Source organism: Bos mutus, chromosome 25 (genome assembly GCF_027580195.1).
Source record: "Bos mutus isolate GX-2022 chromosome 25, NWIPB_WYAK_1.1, whole genome shotgun sequence".
Taxonomy (NCBI): domain Eukaryota; kingdom Metazoa; phylum Chordata; class Mammalia; order Artiodactyla; family Bovidae; genus Bos; species Bos mutus.
This window is the reverse complement of record NC_091641.1, coordinates 3,074,386-3,097,114: the sequence shown is the minus strand read 5'-3', so window position 1 is coordinate 3,097,114 and position 22,729 is coordinate 3,074,386. Positions and strand designations below refer to the sequence as shown.

The 22,729-nt window shown below is 56.2% G+C and overlaps 1 protein-coding gene across 11 annotated transcripts in view; it reads right to left on the bottom strand.

Moving 5' to 3' along the window:
• TNRC18 (trinucleotide repeat containing 18) overlaps window positions 1–22,729 on the bottom strand; it is an 89,806-nt gene that overhangs the window by 19,902 nt on the left and 47,175 nt on the right. For 10 of the 11 annotated variants that reach the window (XM_070362128.1, XM_070362127.1, XM_070362132.1 and 7 more), the window contains 7 exons: window positions 16,361–16,536; window positions 15,806–15,942; window positions 15,504–15,632; window positions 13,927–14,098; window positions 12,098–12,458; window positions 8,670–8,945; window positions 4,106–4,348 (listed from right to left, as the gene is read on the bottom strand). In XM_070362128.1, coding sequence (XP_070218229.1) covers window positions 4,106–4,348; window positions 8,670–8,945; window positions 12,098–12,458; window positions 13,927–14,098; window positions 15,504–15,632; window positions 15,806–15,942; window positions 16,361–16,536 — 1,494 coding nt within the window. The remainder of the gene's footprint in view (window positions 1–4,105; window positions 4,349–8,669; window positions 8,946–12,097; window positions 12,459–13,926; window positions 14,099–15,503; window positions 15,633–15,805; window positions 15,943–16,360; window positions 16,537–22,729) is intronic. The other variant, XM_070362134.1, reaches the window with a different exon arrangement.

The window sequence follows — 22,729 nt, the reverse complement described above, 5'->3', positions numbered from 1 at the left end:
GAAAATCCCATGGACGGAGGAGCCTGGTGGGCTGCAGTCCATGGGGTCGAAAAGAGTCGGACAGGACTGAGCGATTTCACTTTCACTTTTCACTTTCCTGCATTGGAGAAGGAAATGGCAACCCACTCCAGTGTTCTTGCCTGGAGAATCCCAGGGATGGGGGAGCCTGGTGGCTGCCGTCTATGGGGTCACATAGAGTCGGACACGACTGAAGTGACTTAGCAGCAGCAGCATGGTATAAACACAACTTTTATATGCATTGGGAAACCAAAACATTTGTGTGGCTCACTTTACTGCAATATTGGGTAAATGCAACATTGCGTTGGTCTGGAATTAAACCCACATGATCTGTGAGGTATGTCTCTACTATTATCAGACAAAATAGGTTTGAAGACAGAAATCGAGAAAGAAGAAGGACGTTTCGCAATGATAAAATGATCGATCCATCAAGAAAACATAACTATAAACAGACGTAAACGCAACGCAGAAACGCACAGGCAAGATTATACACCGTGACCCCGTGAGACACAGGCCAGGCATGCAAGGCTGCTTGGACACTCTTTACAAAATCAATATAATACACCATATTAATAGGATAAAACATTAAAACCACATGAACAGCACATCAACAGACACAGAAAAAGCAACTGACAAAATCCAGTACCCTTTTGTGATAAAACCACTCAACAAATGAGAAACAGAAGGAAACTTCCTTAACCTGACAAATGAAGAAAAAAAACCACTGTTAACATTATATTTGGGGTTCCCAGGTGGCTCAGTGGTAAAGAATCCACCTGCCAAGCAGGGGACTTGGGTTCATGGAAGAGATCCTGGGTCAGGAAGATACCCTGGAGAAGGAAGCGGGAACCCACTCCACTATTCTTGTTTGGGAAATTCCATGGACAGAGGAGCCTGGCAGGCTACAGTCTATGGGGTCGTAAAGAGTTGGACATGACTTAGTAACTAAACAACCACATCATACTTAATAGAAAAAAGTATGAAAGCTTTCTCACAAAGATATCTATGGAGCAGGGAGGACAGGAAAAAAAAAAAACAAAGATATCTATTCTCAGCACTTCTGCTCAGTATTGAACGCAAGATCCTAGCCAGAGCAATTAGGCAAGGAAAATAAAGGGACTATACATTGGAAAGGAAAACATAAAACTACCTCTATTTGTAGATGGCATGAAACTCCAGTACTTTGGCCATCTCATGCAAAGAGTTGACTCACTGGAAAAGACTCATGCTGGGGGGGATTGGGGGCAGGAGGAGAAGGGGACGACAGAGGATGAGATGGCTGGATGGCATCACTGACTCGATGGACGTGAGTCTCAGTGAACTCCCGGATGACGGACAGGGATGGTGATGCACAGGGAGGCCTGGCGTGCTGCGGTTCATGGGGTCGCAAAGAGTCGGACACGACTGAGCGACTGCACTGAACTGAACTGATCTTATATATAGAAAATCCTAAGGAATCTACTTTAAAAAAATTATTAGAACAAATGAGTTTAGCAAGGATGTAAGATATAAGATCAATTTACAAAAATCAGTTACATTTCTATACATTAGCAGCAAGCACTGCAAAAATGAACAGAATTCCATTTACAATAGCATCCTAAAGGCCTTCCCTGGTGGCACAGTGGATAAGGATCTTTCCCGTATACCAGCAATGAACAAGTGGGAATCTGAAACTTAAAAGACAGTATTACTTACACTAGCGATCCCCAAAATGAAGGAAGCTAAATTTAACAAAATATGTAAAAGATCCAAATGAGGAAAACTATTAAAAAAAAATCTGATAAAAGAAATCAAAGCTAGTCCATTGCCAACAGGAAGAACTGATACTGTCAAAGTGTCATTTCTTTCCAAATTGATCTATGGATTCAATGTAATAAACCCAGTAAGAAATGCAGCGAGTTATTTTGTAGATACCAATTCTAAAGTTTGTATATTGAGGCAAAAGGCCCACAACAGCTAACTCAATATTTAAAGATAAGAACAAAGTCAGAGGACTGAAGGTAACTCATTTCAAGACTTACTGTAAAGGTAGAGTAATCAAGACAAGGAGATATTGGCAAAAGCATAGACAAACAGGTCAATGGGACAGCAGAGAGAGCCCAGAAAGAGACTGCCATGAAACTGTCCGGTGACGTCTGACAAAGGAGAAAAGGCAATACGATGGAAAAGAGAGAATCTTCTCAACAAACGGTGCTGGAGCCAGTGGACATCCACGTGCAAAAAAAAACCAGAACCTGGACGCAGACCTTACACCCTTCACAAAAGTTAATTCACGCTGGACCACAGGCCTAAACTTAGAACTGCAAAAATACAGGATTTCTAGACGATGATGTAGGAGAAAATCTAGATGACCTTTGGTATGGCGGTAAATTTTTAGATACAAAACCAAAGGCAGGATCCATTAAAAAAAAAAAAGGAACTGATAAGCTGGACTTCAGTAAAATTAAAATTTTCTGCTTTGTGAAAGGCACTGCCAAGAGAATGAAAAGATGAGACCCAGGAGAAAATGTCTGCAAAAGACACATCTGACTGTTATCTGAAATACAAAAGGAACCCTTAAAACTCAGTATTAAGATTTAAATTAAATAACCCAGTTTAAGAATGGGACAAAAACCTTAACAAACACTTTACCAAAGAAGATATGCAAATAGCAAATAATAAGCATATGAAAAGATGCTCCACAGCGTATCATTAGGAAAAATGCAAATTAAAACAACGAGAACGTCCAGAATCCAAAACACTAACACCAAACGCTGGTGAGGGTGCTGAGCAGCAGCAACTCCCATTCACTGCTGGCGGGACTGCAAAACGGTGGTTAACTTCGAAAGACAGTCTGGCAGTTTCTTAAAAAACGAAGCGTGATCTTAACATATGCATATAATCTAGTGATCACACTCCTTGGTATTTACCCAAAGGAGCTGAAAACAGGTCCAGACAAAAACCTGCACACAGAAGTCTAGAGAAGCTTCAGTGAAAACCGCCAGAACCACGGTGCCACCCAGACGTCCTTTGGGGCCTTGAGCAGGTGAATGAAGAAACCAACTGTGGTCCGTCCTGACAGTGGAACGTTTCTCAGCACAGAAAGCACTGGGCCATCCAGCCCTGAACAGACGTGGTCTCTGGAGGTGGTGCGGGCCACTGGGAATGCGCTCTGGGGTGCATGAAGTCCAGGCAGCTGCAGGAGGCCGGGGGGTCGGGGTGGCAGGGTGGCAAGCAGGGCCCATTTCCCGTGCTCCAGCCCCTGCCAGGAGGGCCTCATGTGTACCACCGAGGCTCAGAAAAGGGCAAAGGGAGCTGACAGCCCAAACACTAACCCCTGGTGAAGGTGAGCTGGGTCCATGCGGGGAAAGTGGCCCCGTGAGAATGGGAGTGAGCCCAGGAGACGGTCCCAAGGTGTCTGTCTGTCCCAAGAAGACAGAGATACGACCGGAGACGCAGAAAGGAGGGACGCAGGGCCAGGATACGGCTGGGCCTCCTGCCTGAGGGTTGGTGCCTGCTGCCTTTGTCTGCCCAGCCGGGCAGCGAGACGGTAAGCCGGCACCTGGTCACCCGCACTAATGACCTCCGCTGGGTTGCAACCCCAGGCCCACGAAATCTGCCCGGTCTGGGCCAACGCATCTCACTGCATAAACCAGCCCCACCTACTGCCCTAAGTGTGAAGAGCTTCCCCTTCTTCCAGACCTTCGTGCGGCCTGTTCTTGCCACGTGCGCCTCGACTTCTCCTACATCGCCTTAGCCAGCTCCCATTTTTCTCTCCTGGCTCAGCCTGGGTGTCGCCAACCTGCAGCGGTCTCCCTTACCCCTGGGCTGGGCCAGGGGCCTCCGGTGGGCTCCCACAGCCCCCAGCGTGCAGATCCGAGGCCTCTGCAGACCCCAGAGCTGCCTCTGGGCGCCTGAGGTCCTGTTTGCTGGGAGCATTGCCAGTGAAGGTCAGGGCACAGCTCTGGAGACCCCTCCCCAGGGAGTGGCAGGCCAGGGCCGTCCACCCAGGCCCGGCCCAGCCCTGGAGTTCCCGTCCTTCTCTTGAGCCCCTCCTGCAGGCCGGGCAGTGGGACCCGCTGCCACACAGCCCACCGCCGGGACTCACCCATCAGGCTCTGCCGCTCCTCCTTCTTGCGGGCCTTCTGCTTGGCCTCCAGCTGCACCACGGACAGGGATGGCCCCACGGTGGGGCTGGGCAGGGCGCTAGCAGCAAAGCGCGCCAGCAGGCCCAGCCCGCTCTCCTCCAGGCCTGGTGACAGGGCCCGCTCCCGGGCGCCCAGCCTATAGCCGCCAGCAGCCTCGTCCTCCTCTGGCTCATCGTCCTCGTCCTCCTCCTCGGAGCTCTCATCTGGCGTGCAGAAAACAGGGCACGAGTCAGAGCCTTGGCCCGGGCCGGCGCCGCCCCCCGCCGCCCCCAACGCCGCCACAGCGCCAGCGAGGGGGGGCCGCGGCCCCAGCCCGGCTCCGGACTCCTCACCAGCCCACACGCCTCCCACCCTCTGCCGCCCCCAGCCGTCAAAGCGAGCCCAAGACCTGGGCAACCTGGCAGCCCAGAGGTGGGCGGCGGCTTTGGGAGGCAAATGTTTCTGCAGGGGAGCACCAACATGCACCTGTGCTGTGGGCGGGGGACGGACACACGGACGAGGACTGGAGACAGCGCTCTCCACGGTCTCACACGCACACACGCGCGCACACAACCCAACACACACGTGAAAGCTGGGGGAGGAGGCGGGAGGAGGAGGAGGGAGGTGAGGGCGGGGCGGGTGGCAGGGGGCGGGAGGACCCTGGGGGCGCAGGCCGGGCGCTGGCCCCAGAGTGTGTGGGGGCGGACAGGGGGCAGTCTCGCCCGTGGGAGGCCTGGGGGTTGGCTGGCAGCAGAAGGTGGAGTTCTGTCTCATCTCGGAGTGGGTCAGGGGCTCCCATGATGGTAATGCTCTACAGGCTCTGGGGTCCACAGCTGAGGCCCAGCACCTTGGGGAAGCCTGGGGCAAATCCACAGTCCTCTCTGAGCTGCTGTTTCCTTATCTGTGAGAATCTCAGCTTGGCTCAGCCAAGGGAGCCACAGCCGGCTACACCTCCAGGGGCCAGGAAGGGAGTGGCCAGGCTCGTCGGCCCACTCTGCTCCACACGGTCAGGTGCTCAGGCGGCAGAGTGGGACTTGAACATGGGGCTGGCGACTCACCACCCACGGCCTAGTGGGAAAAAGACTCTTGGAGAGCCCCAGCCCACCTCGCTGGGTGGTGAGACGGAAAGGTGCTTCTCCCCAAGAACTGGCCCAGCTCGGACCATCGGCACAAAGGCAGGGAGGGCAGTGGGGCTGGAGGCCGCACCAGGGAAGGTGACCTTCCGTGCACGTGAATTAAGTCCTCCGCCAGAAAGAGAGATGGCCTGGAGGTACAGGCCAGCTTCCCCGCCTTTCTGGGGAGACAGCTCAGCTGACCCCACCAGGCCAGTGGGTGGGAGGGCATCCGGCCAGTCTGCCCGCAAGGCACTGTGACCAAGGAGGTGCCCGTCTGCCCAGGGGCACTGGGAGCCTGGAGGGGACTCGCCAAGAAGAGGAAGGAGGACTATGAGCTACTGCCTCTCTGCAATGTCTGGGGACCGGGAGTCTGGGTCCAGGGGCGGACGAGCCCTAGACAGTGGCCAACTCCACATTCTCCTGCCAACGCCCCCCAGCCGCCTGCTTGCTGCGCTGCAGTGAGCGGCCCAAAAGGCGGCCTCGGGGGTGCCAGGGAGGACGAGGGGTGGGGGAGGGGCGGGGGTCTGGTCTGCCTGTCCCAGCCGAGGGAGCCCTCGGTGAGGGAGGCGGATGAGAGCTTGAGGGAGGCCCAGAAGGGGCTGAGAAAGGAAGGAGGCAGAGAGGAGGGCTGTTAGGAGGGTGAGCGGACGGAGACCCGGCTCCCTGAGCGATGGGGGCAGCGGGATGGAGGCCGGCGGGGCGGGCAGGCGGCAGGCAGGCCGTGCACACTTGCGATCCATTCACATTGCGGACGCCACATGGTTCTGTCTCCGCCCAGTGGGCCACAGCGGCAAAGCAGGCTAAGTGTAGGCAGACTTCTGGCAGCGCCTGGGTCCCCCGCTTCGGGCAGGCCCCCCTCCACCCTGGGGCTTGGCCAGTCTGAGCAGGGTGGCGGGCAGGGGGCTGGCTGGGCTGGGGGTGGGCGTGGGGTGGGCGTGGGGCTGCTCAGGTGTGGAGACTCCGGCTCTCTCTCCCACCCAGGGTTCCTGGTCTGGCTCTGGGTTTCTGGATGTCCGGGACGTCTGTCTGCATTGGATCCCAGAAAGCCAGGAGTAGCCTGAACCCGGCACCACGAGATGGAAGAATGTTTGGGAAGCAAAAGGCCAAAATAAAGGGCGTGTCTCCCACAAAAGAAATGCTGACTGGGTCACCCTGGTCTCCTGAGACCCTTCCCTATCTCCTGCTCCCGCAAGCCTGTGGGCCGGCCCTGGCTTCCTCCCAGGGTGGCCAGTCTGCTCAGGCCAGAGCCCAAGCGGGTAGGGGAAGCTGAGAGAGGGAAGGTGTCTCGGGACCACGGAAGCCACTCGGGAGCTGTCCACACCTGAGGCGACAGAGCTTGCCAAGGGCAAGGGGAGGAAAAAGTCCCAACAAAGAAACCTGAGGAAATGCAGAAAAACTTTTTTTTTTCCCCAGAGGAAAAAAAAAAAAACCTGTTGGCTCAATATGTGGGGGTTGGCTCTTGTCACTTGGTTTTTCAAAACCCGATCCGTAAATGCCAAAGCGATCCGCTGCTGCCATAGCCGATGGGGGCAAACCCCGAGGGGTGGGGGGTGCAGAGGGGACACAGAGAAAGGGGTTGTGCCTACCTACGGAGCAACGAGCCCGGCTCGCACCCAAGCTCAGTGACCCGCTGCGCGTCTGCCCTACTCCCAGCCTTCGCTGTGCGTCCAGAGTGCAGCGTGAGAGCAAATGCGAGAGACCAAAACAGACATTCAAAGCGTCATGGGGAGGGGTCAAGGGTGAAGGTATGGCCAAGCTGCTGGGGGGAGAAAGCAGACACACCAGAAAAGCCAAGCCAGTTAGGTGTTTTAGTATCAGGCATCAGGAAGGCCCTATTACCCAAATATCCCTTTCGAGACCTGACCAGCGGTCTGGGTGCAGCGAAGACCCGCCTGCCCCCTGCACGGGCTTTGTCTGCTGCTGGGTCTGGCCCTGGTGGGTGGGCCCGTGGCTACCAGATCTGGGATGCTGCCTGCTTCTCTGTGGGGTCTGGGCTAGGGTGGGAGCTCCAAACCTTGGAAGCTGGAACTCTGGCCTCTGAGGGGGAGGAGGCATGGGGACCCAGCCCCGGGGAGGCGAGAGGGGAATGAGGAACCAGCCAGACGTGTCCACAAAGGCCTTACAAGACGAGGCCGGCGGGAGACCTAGCGGCCCAGGCTGTGCTCACTCAGGTGTGGCGGCCGCACGGGGAGCCTGAGCCCCGAGGCACCGGCTCCATCCTCTCCTGATCATCCAAACGCCTCCCAGTCAGGCTCAGACCCCCCAGGATTCTGCGATCCCCCCACCAGCTCTGGGGTCCCTGAAAGGGGTCTGCCCTGAAGCAAACCCTAAACCAGGGTTGGAAAGCCTCACCCCCACCTCAGGACATCTGGGAGTGGAGGTCCTGGAAGACTGAGACAAGTCAGTCTACCAGGGAGCTCACAGGGGTCGCCGAAACCAACCCTCTCTGCCTAAGTGAGGCCGGGGGCAGACCAGCCTGGGACTCCTGGAACTCCTCTGAGCTCTGCCCCAACAAGGCAATGAAGCCTTTGGATTTCACAACAGAACTCGGGGATGCAGAGTGGTCTTGATCCTGCACTGCCTACATGCCCTCCAAAACAGAAACGTGTTAGAAAATGAGCGTTTGCAAGTTTTTTAACCACTGTTGCATAAACAGCTTTAAGAAAACAAAAGACAAACAAGCAGCTTAAAAAAAAAAAAGATGAAGCTTGAGGTGAAAGCAGTTGACTTTAAACCTGGAAAATGAAAGGCATGCCAACAGCTACCAGGGATATTTGAATAATAGAGAGAGCGCAGACTGCATCTACCCCTCTACCCCTTCTGGGGTAGGGTGGGGTGGGGTGGGGGTGAGGGTGGGGTGGGGAGGAGGGGAGGGGGGAACAAATGAGGGAAGCGGCAACCTAATGGTCCAGTCAGGACACAGCAAGAGAGACAAGGCACACGGGTTTAGTTAAAAATGAACTCGGTATGTTTAATAAAGCTTGGTATTACCAAAATTGCGGTACAAACATCAAGTCACACGCCCACACGACAGAATTCCATTTACAAAACGTCCCCTGGGAGGCCTCCGCGGCCATGGCCACGCCAGGAGGACCCACCCAGGCCTGCGGTCCGGGGGCGGGAAGGCGAGGGGAGGGGGCAGGCGGGCGGAGGTGGGAGAAGGGGAGGAAGACTAAAAACAGTCCATATAAAAGCTCCAAAAGAGCCAGCCAATGGTATTATCACAATGATACAGGTACAAATAAAAACAAAAATTAAAGGACCCAGGCTGATACAGCAGGCTACGCTGCCAAGAACTGGACGGCCGCCCTGGCCGGGCCATCCCGGCGGCTCCCGGCCGCCCTCCCTGCGCTCGCGCTCCGCTCTCGCTCTCGCACTCACTCGCTCGATAGGAAACACGGAAGGTTATTTTGTGTTTGGAGCTAGTAACCTTGGTCAAACGAGTCCTCCGAGGAATCGCTGAAGGAGGAACGGGGCTCGACCTCTTGAAGCAGCAAACAAAACGGCTGCTTCCTGCCGGCGGCCGGCTTGGGCTTCAGAGTCCGGGCGCCTGCCAGGCCCCTCCTGGTCAGCTTGGGGCCACCGGCTGGCTTGCTATTCTTCGCCACCATGCCGCACAAGAGGGAAGGTGTCAGTTTGGAGCTGGAGGGGCCCTGGGCAGCCCACTCGTCCTTCAGGAATTCCTCCTCTTCCTCTGAATCCGTATCTGCAGTCAAAGTAGTTTTTAATAAAGATAAGTCACAGAGCCGGGGAAGGAAGGGGCTAGGGTCTCTTCCATCAGCCTCGGCACCTTTGAGGACACTCTGCCACGCGCCAGAACCGAGGTCCAAACGCCCACCGGCCGTGGACCCGGCAGAGTTCCAGCACCTGGCGCGCTCTTCCCCATCCGGGCCTCATCTCTCACCTGGGAGGCCTCTGAGCCGCAGGCCCCACACGACCCATCTTGCGTGGTGTGGACCCAGGCCCTGGCTGGGCCGCTGCTGCCAGCACCACCCACCACACGGCCACAGGGCGAACAGTCTTTCCCGGCCCTGCAGGAGGTGGAAGCCCCGCTCTCAGGAAGGTCTCTGCCCTGTGCAGGGAGGTCACGGCCGAGTCCAGTCCACCCCACAGGACTGCAGCCAGCCCACGGGCTCCTCGTGGGGAGGGAAGCAGCCTAAGAAGGGAAGGGCTCAGGTAAAGCCCCTCTTTCCCAAAACACCAGCTCGCAGTGGTATTCGGGGCAAGCGTGTAAAGACTCACAACCCAGCTTCCTGCTCGGCAGTCAGCACAGCGGCATCTGACGAATGACACTGCAGCTCCCAGCCCTACCCCGTTTCTTTTCCTATCTGAGAGGGGGGACCAGCATGCTGGTTCTGGCCTCCCACACGTCTCCAGCCTTGGAGCTGCTTGAGGCTTTGGGGAGGGAGCTGTCAAGTGGGCACAGCTCTGGCCCCTTCCAATCCCTCCCCAGGCAGACTCACACCACTTTGGTCTGTTCTACACACGAGGCTGGTGAGCGAGATTCCATAGGACGGAAAGGCTCTGCAGCCCAAGGCTGTAATCCCTTCATCTCGTCAAATCCGTCCCAAAGACGTTAACCAACACAGCTGCCCTCCCCAAGTCCAAGAGAAGGAGGGAGAGAGAGAGTGTGTGTGTATGTGTGTGCACGTGTGCGCACGCGCATATGCTGGGGGGCAGGGGTTCTCTGGCTGCCTCCTCCAACATCTATGCTTTCCACTCAACACCCAACTGCAGGGTAGTCTGGCAACTCTGGGTGGGACGAGGACACGCCTCTGCCTGTCCCATAGCCACAGCTCTCCCTCCTGTGTGCTTCATCCTGTCCTTCTTGAAGCCACTTGCCAGGCTGGACAAGTCCGTGCGTGACAAGGACCAACTTGGCTTCCCACCAGAACCCAAGCAGGCCACCGGATCCCTACAACCCACAGTGAAAATGCAGGAGGGCGACGTTCTCTCCTCCTGATACAGCATCTCAAGGCTAGGAAACACCTCGACTTCTTCATGACCCTGCATGCAGGCATTTACAGGGAAGACAAAAAGACTAATGTGAAAAATAGAAGAGATGCACTCTCTCCACAGCCAGCCACTCTCTCCACTCTCACATCATAGCCACCAGCTAACTGCAGACAGGCCTTTTGACCAACCTGTGGCAGCATTAACCCACTTCTCTCAACTGAACAGTGCAGTTTTAGACAAGAGCGCAACAGAGATGAGCAATCTGAACACTGCTTTGCGTGCCTACACACATCTGCCGCAGTGGACTTGGCAGCTTAGAGCCCCCCTCCCCCCTGCAAAGACCTCAGCTTCTCTCTGGACTCTAGCCTGAACCCCACCTCATCCCCCTGTAAGAGGGGGAGAGCAGAGGATCCTTCCAACACCAGCCAGGCCACATCCACTGAAAGATCAAAGGAAAAGCAATCCCTGCTCTCTCTGTGATATTCCAGAACAAGCAAAGGAAAGCCCTTCCCTTCTCCTTCGGAACTACAAGTCTCTAAAACTGGCACGAGGCAGCCAGGGGCCTGGGCAGTGCCGCTCAGCTCACACCCATCTGAATCTGAGGTGTTTCGGCCACTGATCCCACCCAGGGGACATAAGGCACAAAAGTAGATCCTCGCCCCCCCACCCATGAGCATCAAGGCTGGAGACCCAGGACAACCAAAACCAGGAACGTTAAAATTCAAAGACACCAGCAGCAGCTTCATCTCACGCCAGATGCCTTCTCCCAGCTGTTCACCCACCCAGCCAGCTCACTTAGGGCTCTGGACAGCACTCGGGGGGCAGGCCATGGTATCTTAACTCTATAGAGACTTTCTTTCCTTAAGAACACACACCATTTCTTGCCCTTAACAGTCATCACCCTCGCCCCCGACCCCATGAAGTAGACAAAGCCGATGAAAGGCCCAGTCATACAGACGCACGCAGTCACTAAGGAGAAAGCTTTCTACCCAAGTCGCAGCCTCGGGTCCCCCTCGAAGAAACCCGCGGACAGATGCCTGGAGGCAAACAGCCCCTCCCCGGCCTTGCTGCGGCGACCACAGCCCTGGGCAGCCATCCTGGCATCACACGTTCCGCCCAGGTACTTACCGAGCACCTATTTGGTGCCAAGCGGCGGGCTCTGGGCCAGCGGAAGGGTGTCGGGGGTGGGGGTGAGGACAAGGCCGTCCGGGCTCCGGAAGCCCACGCTCCCCCAGTTCCCAGACAAGAAGCGCGAGGCCGCAGGCTCCGCGTACACTCGGTCCCTCAGTGCCACAGCTGCTACGTTTCAGGGGCCCGAAAGCCGCATGCGGCTGCAAATAGGCAGCGCCCATCGTGACGGGCCATCCCGCGCCGCTCAATCTGACGGGCTGGGCCCTGCCTCATCATCTATCCTCGGAAACAAACCGGGTAACCACGTGGAGGGCCGTCGCAAAGACAAGAAAGGCCGCCCTGGTGTGTGGTCCATAGACGCCTTCCTCACTAACACTGAGCTGGAGGACTGGCAGCCGCCTGAGGGCGGGAGCGACCCGGTCAGCTCTATGGTTTTCACGAGCGACCGCTCTAGGCTGAGCAACCGCCAACTCTGTAGCACAAGGCCTCCACACCGATGGCCTTAGCGCGGACCAACGGAAGGCGGGTTCGGGAGGGCTGGCGGACTTCCGCTCCCACCCGCCCGCCAATCACGAGTACCCACCAATCACAGGTGGCCGCCCAAACAACAGTGCCCATTCATCACAACCACCTCCGTTTCCGGCCTGGTACCGGCGCCAAAGCGGAAAAAGAGACCATCACCAGAGGCCATGGAGCTTTCGAGGCCAAAAGAGGAAGAAAGGAAGGAAAGGGAGGAAGAACAGCCCTGAGGCGGCGCGGCCCACTACTTACTGTAGGAGTAACTGCTCACTTCCGAGGCGAAGGGGGAGTGGGTCGACTTGGGCTGGCCTCTGGCCTTGAACCCCACCTCCATCTTCCTGGCTTTGGCGGCCCTTTTGTGTTTACCTTCTCGCGAGGCTTTCAGAGACAGGCTGAGGCCTTTGGCCAGCGCCTTCCTGTCCTTGCCCAGCAGGCTGTCGTAGGGCGTCAAGTACCTGCCACAGCCCCCGCTCGCTTTTGATTTTCCCCCAGAACCATCTGAGAACTTGAAGGGCGACTTCAACTTGTCCTGCTTTGTGAGGGAGAGGGCTTTGTCTAGCTTGCTTGCCAACTGCTCCTGGTCGCTAGCCATCTTCTTCTTCTTAATCTTTAGCTGGAAAGGGAAGTTGGGAAGTCGTGGGGTTAAGACATTTGACACCCACAGTGGGTCTCAGCGCATGAGCTCAGACGAACCCGGGCTCCTCCTCCCTGCCTCCGTGGCTTTCTAACATGTTGCTGAATTCCTCTTAGCCTCAGTTCCTCTACCCTGTAAAATGGGGGTGATTACGCACAGGCAGCACTGGGCTGTGCTGCAGATGAACTGAGAAAAGGCACCTGAAGCACTTATTAAAGAGCTCTTACTGTGGTTACAGTTCTCTTCGCCACTGGCTGGCTGTGCTGTGCTTCCTAGTGGGGAGCGCCTAAAACAGTGCTGCCAGGGAGCCAAGGGGGAGAAGGTAGCTGGATTAAGGGAGGAGGGATGAACCTGAAGATGGAAAACCCAGTTCACAGCACAGCTGATCTGCTTATCTCAGCTGCCTAAAGCAGGTGATGAAGATGGCCTCCCAGCCTAAACCAGGCCATCCAGCTAAATGGGCTGAAGCTGCCAAGAAAATGCCTTGAGTGTGCCTTGGACGCCTGAAGCAGAAAGAATGATTAGAGATTTCACAGATAAATTCCTGCTTGCGCATCTCCCATCAGCTGGAGTCATTTGCTGTTGAAACATGCAGCTTCAATGGCCCTCATTTGAACATCTCATTGCTATTTTCTCTCTAATCAGGTAACATTTCATAAGGAGAGAAAAAGTTGGGATAGTGTCAATTAGACAACAAGAGTGCCCTTCACGGTTGGAGAGTACAAAGGATGCTGACGTACAAACTACAAACTGGCTCTCTTCCCCTCCCCACGGACCCACTCTCCCCTATGTAGGTCCTTCTCTCTGACGCCCGAGTCAACCGTAACAGCCCCCTCCCACAGGGTTTTTCTGGGAGGGACAACAAGGTATGTTAGTATTCAGTGATGAGGGCCTTCAAGTGGGTGATTTCAATGCTCTGCAGAAACAAGAAAACTCAAGGCGTTGGCGCTCGCCCCTTTACCTCAGGAGAGTTCCCAGAGGAAATTACAATGGCATCAAGCCCTTGTTTCTTCAAACTCCAGAATGGTGAAGCCGCTCATTAAATAATTATACCGTGAAACAACTGAGTAATTGCACTATCGGGTTAGGAACTCGCAGTCTCTCCTCTGCGCTTCAGCAGAGGGTCACGGAGCACACACAGAGGACGAGCTTTCAGCCTCAGCTCCACCTGGGGCTGTGTTACTTCGCCAGCTCTCTGACCTCCCCTGCTCTGCACAATGACCAAGACTGGAGGAGTGGCTCTGGCACTAAGGCAACCACCCTCAACAAAAGCGTTTGCACCCAGGTTACTATTCCATTTTATCCAGAGTGACTCCACAGTTGAGTGTCTTCCCAAAGTGTGTGTGCAGCAGGGCCAGGAGACCCGCAAAGGGGGTGTGAGCCCCGGCAGCCCCGCCAGACCCTGTGCCCCAAGCCAACAGCACACCTGAGAGATGGGGCGACCAACCTGACTCATCAAGTCTGACGAGGTTTCGTGCTCGTCCCAAGGCTGGTTCCTCCCCCGGGCTTTCCCTGCTCCGCCGAGGGCGTCGTGGTCCTCCTCAGGCCCCTTGTGTCTCTTCCTCATCCCCGCTCCCAGCTCGTAGTCGTCTGAGGTCAGCAGGGGCTTGCCGCTCAGCCTGAAACCCAGACATGGAACCGGTCAGCAGCCCGGCCAGGCAGCATGCACGGGCCGGGGGTCCGCCCTCATGGCCCTGAAGGGTGGGCTCTGGATGCTGAAGCACAGACTGACGGCAGACTGACGAGTCTGAAGCACTGTGGTGCCAGGACTCTGGGACACTTGTGAAGGAGGCAGAATGAGCGTTTAATGGGGAAAAAAAGAACTTCTCGAAAGCAGTGTCTCTGCCGGCCCCTTTCTCTCTTGTGCTCCTTCACGTACACACACACACACATCTCGTCATGGTCAGAGACCTCTGTACCCAAGCACGCCAAGAACACGGACCAGAAATGCCACAGACATCCACCAGGATGGGGCGGGGGTTACGATCAAGAGCTGCTGTGAAGGAGCGCCTCGCTGTGCTGTGCCCGAGCAGTCAGGCCAGGGTCCCGGTGGCCCGCTTCACGCTAAAGCCTCACAAGTACTAATAAGACAGAAGTAACTTTTACCAGGTCTCTACCGTGCGTCTCACTCCGTGTCTGTATTTTAACCACAAAACAACACTTGGTTCCACACACTGCTCTTCACGGAGGAAGGCGCTCACCTACAAGAGCGAACGCCTGGCCCAAGGTCACAAGGCAGCAGGCCTGGGCTCGGCAGGAGGCGCACCCACCCCCCGCGGCTCCACGCGCGGGCAGCCCCAGCCTCTGCTCACTCCTCCAGGAGCGGCTTTCCCCACCCGCCTGTGGCTGGTAACAGGGTATTTCTCTCTGCATCCTCTGGTCAGTCAGGGACATCCAAGCTTAGATGCAAGACAGGGGGGCTCTTGGGGCTGTCTTCTCCTGAGAAGACCCACGGCCTCTCCTGCGGCTGTGAAGGTACCCTGTGGCCCCTCTGCTTCCTCACCCACGCCCTGCTGGCCGCCTGCCCTGCTGGCCCAGGCCGAGGCGTGCTCCGGAGGCCCGGGGAAACCGCAGCGCCGTTCCTCTGTCCACAGCTAACCCAGAGGGAGTGCTCTCGCTCCGGCCACACGTGGCTCCAAGGAGCCTCTCCCCAGCGTGCGTGGAGGCGGAGGCCCCGGACACAGGGAGCACCCCGGGCACAACGCACCAGGAGCCCGGGAGTGACGCCGCCCATCACAGAGGGAAGCAGGCCCTAGCCGCAGAAGACGCCGGTGCGGCAGGAAGACGGGCCTGACTGGGGTGACACTCGACTTGCTGGCTGGGGTGGGTGTGCCTGTCCGCTCCACGCTCGCCCTCCTGGCTGGCCCAGGGCAGCGCGCCGTGCTGCCCGTGAGCTGCCGATCCCGGCGGGTCAGAGCCTGAGGGACGCCAGGTCCCTGGCGCCGACACAGGCCCCGCACGGGCCCGCGCGCCTCCCCTCCGAGCTCTGTGCCAGTCCCCGACCCACCGAGGGGCCAGCCTTACTTTCCGCTATGGATGCGGCTCTTCCCTCTCTTGCGGGGGGGCGACAGGGCGCTCAGGGCGTGGGTCCGTTTCCGCGGCCTGCCAGGGCCTCTGCGTGCCAAGCTTCTATGGGGTTCCTCGCGCCTGTCCCTTAAAGAGAATCACACGCTGGGCTGTGAACCCGGGGGTGGGGTGGGGCGCGGAGAAGGGGGCGCACGGAGCGCACACGTCACTCGGGGCCACGCACACCTGGCGGCCTGCACGGCGGACCTCCTGAGCGCGGCGCCTACAGAGCCCGGCCGCGGGCGGCGGGTCGCACTCACTCGGAATCGCGGCGCCGCTGCAGCTTCACCAGCTCACGCTGCTTCTCCTTATACTGGCGCTGCACCTCTGCCAGCCGCATCCGGAAGTCCAGCTCCATAGCGTCCATGCTCTCCAGGGAGGACTTCATGGCGTACATCTGCGGGGAGCGGCGGGTGAGCGCGGGGTCTCACAGCAGGGACGCCACCCTCACCGAGACTCCCCGTGTGCACGCCAGGGACCGGAAAGCCAACCCTGCAGGGCCGTGTCCAGGCTGAGGTGGCCCGCAAGTGCCTCTCGGGCAGGGCTGGCATCTGTCACACGCACATCTGCTCTCCTCGAGCCCCCAAGCTGTTGCCCACGGGACACACCCTTGACACGTGATCATGTGGTACACTGAGGCCAGGGAAGAGGAGACAACTCGCCGGGGACCGCCCCACAAGGTGGTGGTGGAAGCTGGGAGTGCAACAGGTTCCCCCAAGCGTGCAGCCTGCCAAGGCCCAGGCCAGGTGGCCTCTCTGGGCACACGCCGTCCTCCGCCCAGCCCGCTCCCCCAAGCCACGCCCGGGACGCCTCACCCGCTCGTCCTTCTTCTGCATCCAGCTGTACTTCTTGTTGGGGTTCAGCTCACGTGGAAGCCGCAGGTTCTTGAGCGGATCCACGAAGGGGCTGTCCAGCACCTCCTTCAGCACGTGGCTGCTGGCCGCCAGGAGGCTCTCCAGCGAGGGCCGCACGGGCGGGCCCCGCTCTGCACCTGCGGGAGGAGGCAAGTGAGCCCACGCTCTGGGGGCCGGGCTCACGAGCACCTCGGCGACCCTCCTCAGATCCCTACCTGGGAAGAGGACACAGGCCAGGGTCCTGTCCTTCACAGCACGTCCACTCAGACGCGCAGGCGGTCACCAGAGAACGGCAGAGCCGCGCCCTAACAAGGCAACTCTCTTTCTGCTTATCTGTCCTGAAAATCTTCCACAAGGACTATGCGTGGTTTTCACCATCAGAAAAAAAATAACCCCATGATAAGTTCTGTAAATTGCGAAAGTCACGTGCACATGATAAAAACCACAAACCAAGCAAAGAAGTGTCATGAAACACAAGCCTTCTTCCTCCCACCACCAGGCCCCTCCCAGAGGATGCCTCTGCAGACACTGCGTGGTAGGTGGTTCCAGAAACTTTTACACACATTCAAACATGGGTAACACCCAGGCATCCTTCACAAGCAGAAAGTGAAAGTGAAGTTGCTCAGTCATGTCCGACTCTGCGACCCCCATGGACTGTAGCCTACCAGGCTCTTCTGTCCATGGATTTCCCAGGCAATAGTACTGGAGTGGATTGCCATTTCCTTCTCCAGGGGATCTTCCCGACCCAGGGATTGAACCTGGGTCTCCCACATTGTAGACAGACGCTTTACCATCTGAGCCACCAGGGAAGTCCTCGAGTTTCACAAGCAGAAATTGGCACCCATCAATACACACCACATCACCCTCTGCTCGTTGCTACTCAACGTGTTTTCCCATTAGCACAAAAATACGCATGCATGCTATAGCTTGAACCCGAACAGAAAGTGCCATTTCTGTAAGTCAGAACCACTAGAATATCAGCAATTTTATGCAGCGAAACTGAGTAACAGCAGCCTAGTTTTCTCTCGGATCAATAAGCTTTAATTTACCTAAACAATCCCCTGCTGATGGCATTCAGGTGGCTCCAGATTTTTTTGGTTTTTTTTTGTAGTGAACAGACAGGCACTGTCTCCGGAAAATTCCTGTCTGTGCAATTAACATGATCAAGGTGTGTGCGTTTATCTCTCATGAATATTCCGACTGCCCTTCAGAAACGCTGCAGCAACTCAGGATCTCAACGGTGGTACCTGAGAACCTATTTTTCCACAGTCTTTCTACCAAAATAACATGAGTTTTCATTTTCCAACTGATGTTTCCTTTGTGATGTAACATATGATCAATTTTTGAGAATGGTCTGTGTGTATCTGAGGGGAAAAGTATGTTCTCTTTTTAAAAGAGAGAGCTTTTAAAAGTATTTATTAACTTAGCCGCACTGGGTCTTAGTTGTGGCACGCAGAACCTTCCATCTTCCTTGTGGCATGCAGAACTTTTAGTTGTGGCATGCCAGCTCTTAGTCGGGGCATATGGGATCTACTTCCCTGTCCAGGAATCAAACGCAGTCCCCCTGCATTGGGAGCGCGGAGTCTAAGCCACTGGACCACCCGGGAAGTGCCGGAAAAGCATATTGCTTACAACCAACGTGCAGAACTCCCTAACTTCAACCTTAACAAGTGTATCGCCCAGATCAGGGCTTCTGACCCCAGGCGCCATTCACATGGCCATGGCTCGAATCTCTGCTGCAGGGCGGCTCTTGGGCATCATCCTGGGACACTGAGAGGCGTCCTCGCCTTCACCACCAGGTGTCAGCAGTGCTCCCCTCGAGTCACAACCACACGTCACCCGTGCTGAGGTGAGAGCCCCTGCTTCTGGTCTTCTGTGTCTTTGGGACAGACACTAAGGCCTCAAAGCAGTGAACCCCACCAGCCTCAAGCGCTGGCACTAGACTGAAGCACGTGGCCCATGCCCCAGGTGACACACCCCACCCCAGTCCCTTCGAGGTCCTCCGAGCCGTAAGCTTCTCAGTCGCTGGGTAAGGCAGGGGAGAGCTGCTTCATCAGAGGAGATCACACAGTGACTCCATCACCTGCTTCACTCTCCAATGCACCAGCCTCGCTGGGGTCCCCAGGACACAGAGGGGAGCCTGGTGGCCAGAGGGCAGCAGCTGCGTGCCCCCAAGTCCACATGGAAAGCCCTAACACCGTCACAGCTCGGAAGGCAGAGCCTTTCAAGAGGGAACAAGTTAACACGAGGGTGTCAGGGTGGGCGATGTCTGATCCAGCAAGACTGCATCATCATAAAAGGGGACGTTTGGCTACACAGACACACGTGGAAGAATTCCACAGGGAAAGGGTGGCTGTCCACAGGTCTGCGGAGGAGAGATGCCTCAGGAGGAACCAACCCAACCCTGCTGACACCTGGATCTAGAACGCCCAGCCTCTCGAGTCATGAGAACACATACTCTTGTTACTCAAGACTCGTCCCCCTGCCCCGCCCCACCGCGCTTGTATGTTTATTACAGCAGCCCGAGCTAATACCCCAGCCCTGCGGCTGTACCAACACAGAGGTGACCTGGGAACCAGGCCAACACTCACTGGAACCTCCACGGGACCAGGCGTCCATCACAGAGACTACGGTGCCGGAGGGCGGGAAGGACGGCTGCTCGCCTTGGGACACCCGTGCTTGCTGCCCACAGGTGGCTGCGTGGGGCAGGAGTGGGAAAGCGGGGGGGCCAGTGGCGCCAGGAAGTGATGGGGCCGCGGGGCAAGCTGGAGCCCTGGACCACTCGCGGCCCAGGCCTGTGGGCCCTTGGCAGGGCACTGATGCTTAGGGTCCGTCCATGACCGTTGGAGGCAAAGGGCCCCCAGGCCCTCCCCTGCACGCCGGCGCCTCCAAGCGCCTGCTCCAGCCCGACGCCGGCCCCCACCCCGGGATCACAGAGCCCACGCTCAGGCCAGCAGACCTGCACTGCAGAGTGCCGAGGGCACTGCAGGGCACCACCAGGAGCATCCATGTCCACGCCGACCACTGGGCTCCCCCTGAATGCGCCCCTCCCACTGCTTCCCCACTTCAGAAACCTTTCTTCTCTTCCAGCAACTCGGGTCAAAAGCCTCAGCCTCGTCCTTACACACCCAACTGCAGTCCCTTCACAAAGCCTGCCGGCTCCAACTTCCACCCAGAACCCACCTGCCCGCACCTGTGCACCCCTCACCACCCTGGGCCTGGATGCAGACGGGAGCCTCTACTGGGTCTCCCCACCCCAGCATCAGCCCCCACACAGCCCCCAAAGAGACCTCAGTGAGGTCTGATCCTATCACTGCAACGCAAATCCTCCTTCCAGCGGCCTCTCATTTCACTCCAAGTGAGTAAAAGTTGACCCCAACAGTGACCCCACTTCCCAGCACCCACTCTCCCCTCGGGGCTCCCCTCCCGCCCCTGGCCTCCTCACCTTTGCTCTACCCTGGGGCAAACAGTCACCCCAGGGCCTTTGCACTTGTTCTTCCTTGAGCCTGGCGTGGCTTTCCCCTGAAGAATCTCCCTCCCCCACCTATTGAGAGGGGCTTCCCTGGCCATCTGCTATGGGAGACCACCTTCCCACCCCTGCCCTGTCCCCCCCGACTGTTTGGGCCTCCCGCTTGTCACCCCAACAGTGCTGAGGGCTGCACGTGGAGAGCCTGGTTCACTGCTGGTACCCAATACTGCCGGGAGTACAGGAGGAGCTAAATGAATGCATGAATCAGGCAGCAGCGTGAAGACGGGCAAGAGCAGGCAGAAGCCCCCAAACCTGGTGACCCATCCTCGGCCTTCTCCTTCCCAGAGGCCCCTTGGCCTGTGTGGTCCCCACTGAAAACCCACCAGTTGGCAGGATCAAGAGAGGTTTGTCTTCTGGGGGTGGGGGTGGGAAATTTGTACTAAACTATTTAAATGAAAGAAAAGAAACAATGAACTTGAACAACAGGACTCCCCTGGTGATCCAGTGGTTAAGAATCCACCTGCCAATGCAGGGGACACAGGTTCAATCCCCGGTCCAGGAAGATCCCACGTGCTGCAGAGCAGCTAGGCTCGTGCGCCACAATTACTGAAGGCTGTTCGCCTAGAGCTCCTTCTCGGCATCAAGAGAGGACACCGCAGCGAGAAGCCCGAGCGCTGCAACGAAGAGCAGCCCCCCACCCCCTGCAACGGGAGAAAAGCCCGAGCACAGCAACCAAGAAAAGAAAAAACCCCACAAAACAACAGACGCCTGCGGGGAAGGACGTGTCAATTGTCCAAGCTTCCAGGAAAGGGGGCGTTGGACCCTGATGATGAAAAAGATCTGGTTCTGACCCAGCAATTCCACTCCTGGGAACAAACCCCTAGGAAAGCAGAGGTGTGGACAAAGATTTTTCTCCAAGAGTAATCATCACATTACTTACAACAGCAAAAGGAAGGGAAGAAAATTATAGAAAAGAAGGCAAATTAAAATGCCTGACAATTGAGGATTGGGTCAACTGAAGTCTGGAGCCTCCACCGGCCAGAAAACTGTGTAGTTCCAAAAAAATGTTTAAGAATGCACAGTTTTGAAATGTTTAATAAAGAATATACTAAGGGAAAAAGAAGGCTAAGTGCTAAAGAACTGATGCTTTTAAACTGGGGTGCTGGAGAAGACTTGAGAGTGCTTGAGAGTCCCTTGGACAGCAAAGAGATCAAACCAGTCCAACCTAAAGGAAATCAACCCTGAATATTCACTGGAAGGACTGATGCTGAAGCTGAAGCTCCAATACTTCGGCCACCTGATGCAAAGAGCTGACTCATTGGAAAAGACCCTGATGCTGCGAAAGATTGAAGGCAGGAGGAGAAGGGGTTGAAGGAAGAGAAGATGAGATGGTTGGATGACATCACCGGCTCGATGGACATGAGTTGGAGCAAGCTCTGGGAGTTGGTGATGGACAGGGAGGCCTGGCGTGCTGCAGTCCACGGCGTCACAATGAATCGGACAAAGAATCGGACACAACATAGCGACAGAACAACAACAAAGTGGAAAAGGCAGGTAACAAAACATTGCTTCAAAATGGTCTTAATTATAGAAACTCCTACTTCTAGAACAAGTAGAAGATGTTCTAGAGGAAATACAGCTGAACACCCGGAACTACTCTTACGACCTCCCCGCAGCTGAGCGCCACCCCGCCCCCGCGAGTGTTCTGGCTGGACTGCAGACTGGCAAGGCTGCACCTGACTCTTTGGCTCTTTACATATTTCTTGGAGCACTTCGATTTCTATGTTGAACATCAGTGCTTTTGTGCCAGCCCAGAATTCACTGAAGACACTTTCTTTCTGCTGAAGGCACTCCATTCCTTCTGAGGATAACCACCCACCTACACACACACACCTACATCCTGGAAGTGACTGCTCCCCCATCCAGGGCTGGGCAGGATCAGCCCAGTCCATCCCATCTCCTGGGATACAGACTTTGCTTCTGCAAAAAGCATGAACCACAGTCAGCCAACCAATGAGTGTATCACAGCATCTCCGCCAGAGCTACCAGGAGAGAGGTGGCCTCTTCTGTGTGTATGCTGGCTACAGTCCATGGGCCCCTGGGCTTGGGAGGAAGTACCAGTGACCCCCACGAGGAAAGTGGACCCACCCTGAATGAAGCCAATAGAAAGCAGGGAAACTATGAGAGGGAGGGACAGGGAAGAGGGAAAAAAGAACTCCTGATGACTTGACTTGGTTTGAGCACCTGGATCCAGCCATACCTGAAACATTACCTCATTACTGACATATTGTGATTCCACAAGCCAATAAAATTTCCCCGACGTTTTCTAGGCCAATGAGTCTTGGTCACTCCTAGTGCAAAGCATCCCGCTAATTCACCACTGACAGAACAAGGAGAAATTTCACCACTAAGAAACCTGGTTGCACGACAATGTGACTACATACCACCGCCCTGTACATTTAAAAATGGTTAAGGCGGGGCTTCCCTGGTGTCTCAGTGGTAAAGAATCTGCCTGCCAATGCAGGATTCACGGGCTCCATTCCTGATCCAGGAAGATACCACATGCCCCGGAGTAACTAAGCCCGTACAACTATAGAGCCTGGAGCTGCACCTCTTGAAGCCCAAGCGCCCCAGGCCCTGTGCTCGGCACCCAGAGAAGCCACTGCAGCAAGAAGGCCGCGCTCTGCAACTAGAGAGCAGTTCCCGCTTGCTGTAACTGGAAAAAACCCACACGATGAAAACCTAGCACAGCAGAAAAACCAAACAGTTAAAGCAGTAAAATTTACGGTACGTGTATTTTACAATTTTTAAAAACTAATTCACAAAGGGGAAAAAAAGTGATGAGAAACAAACCATATTCT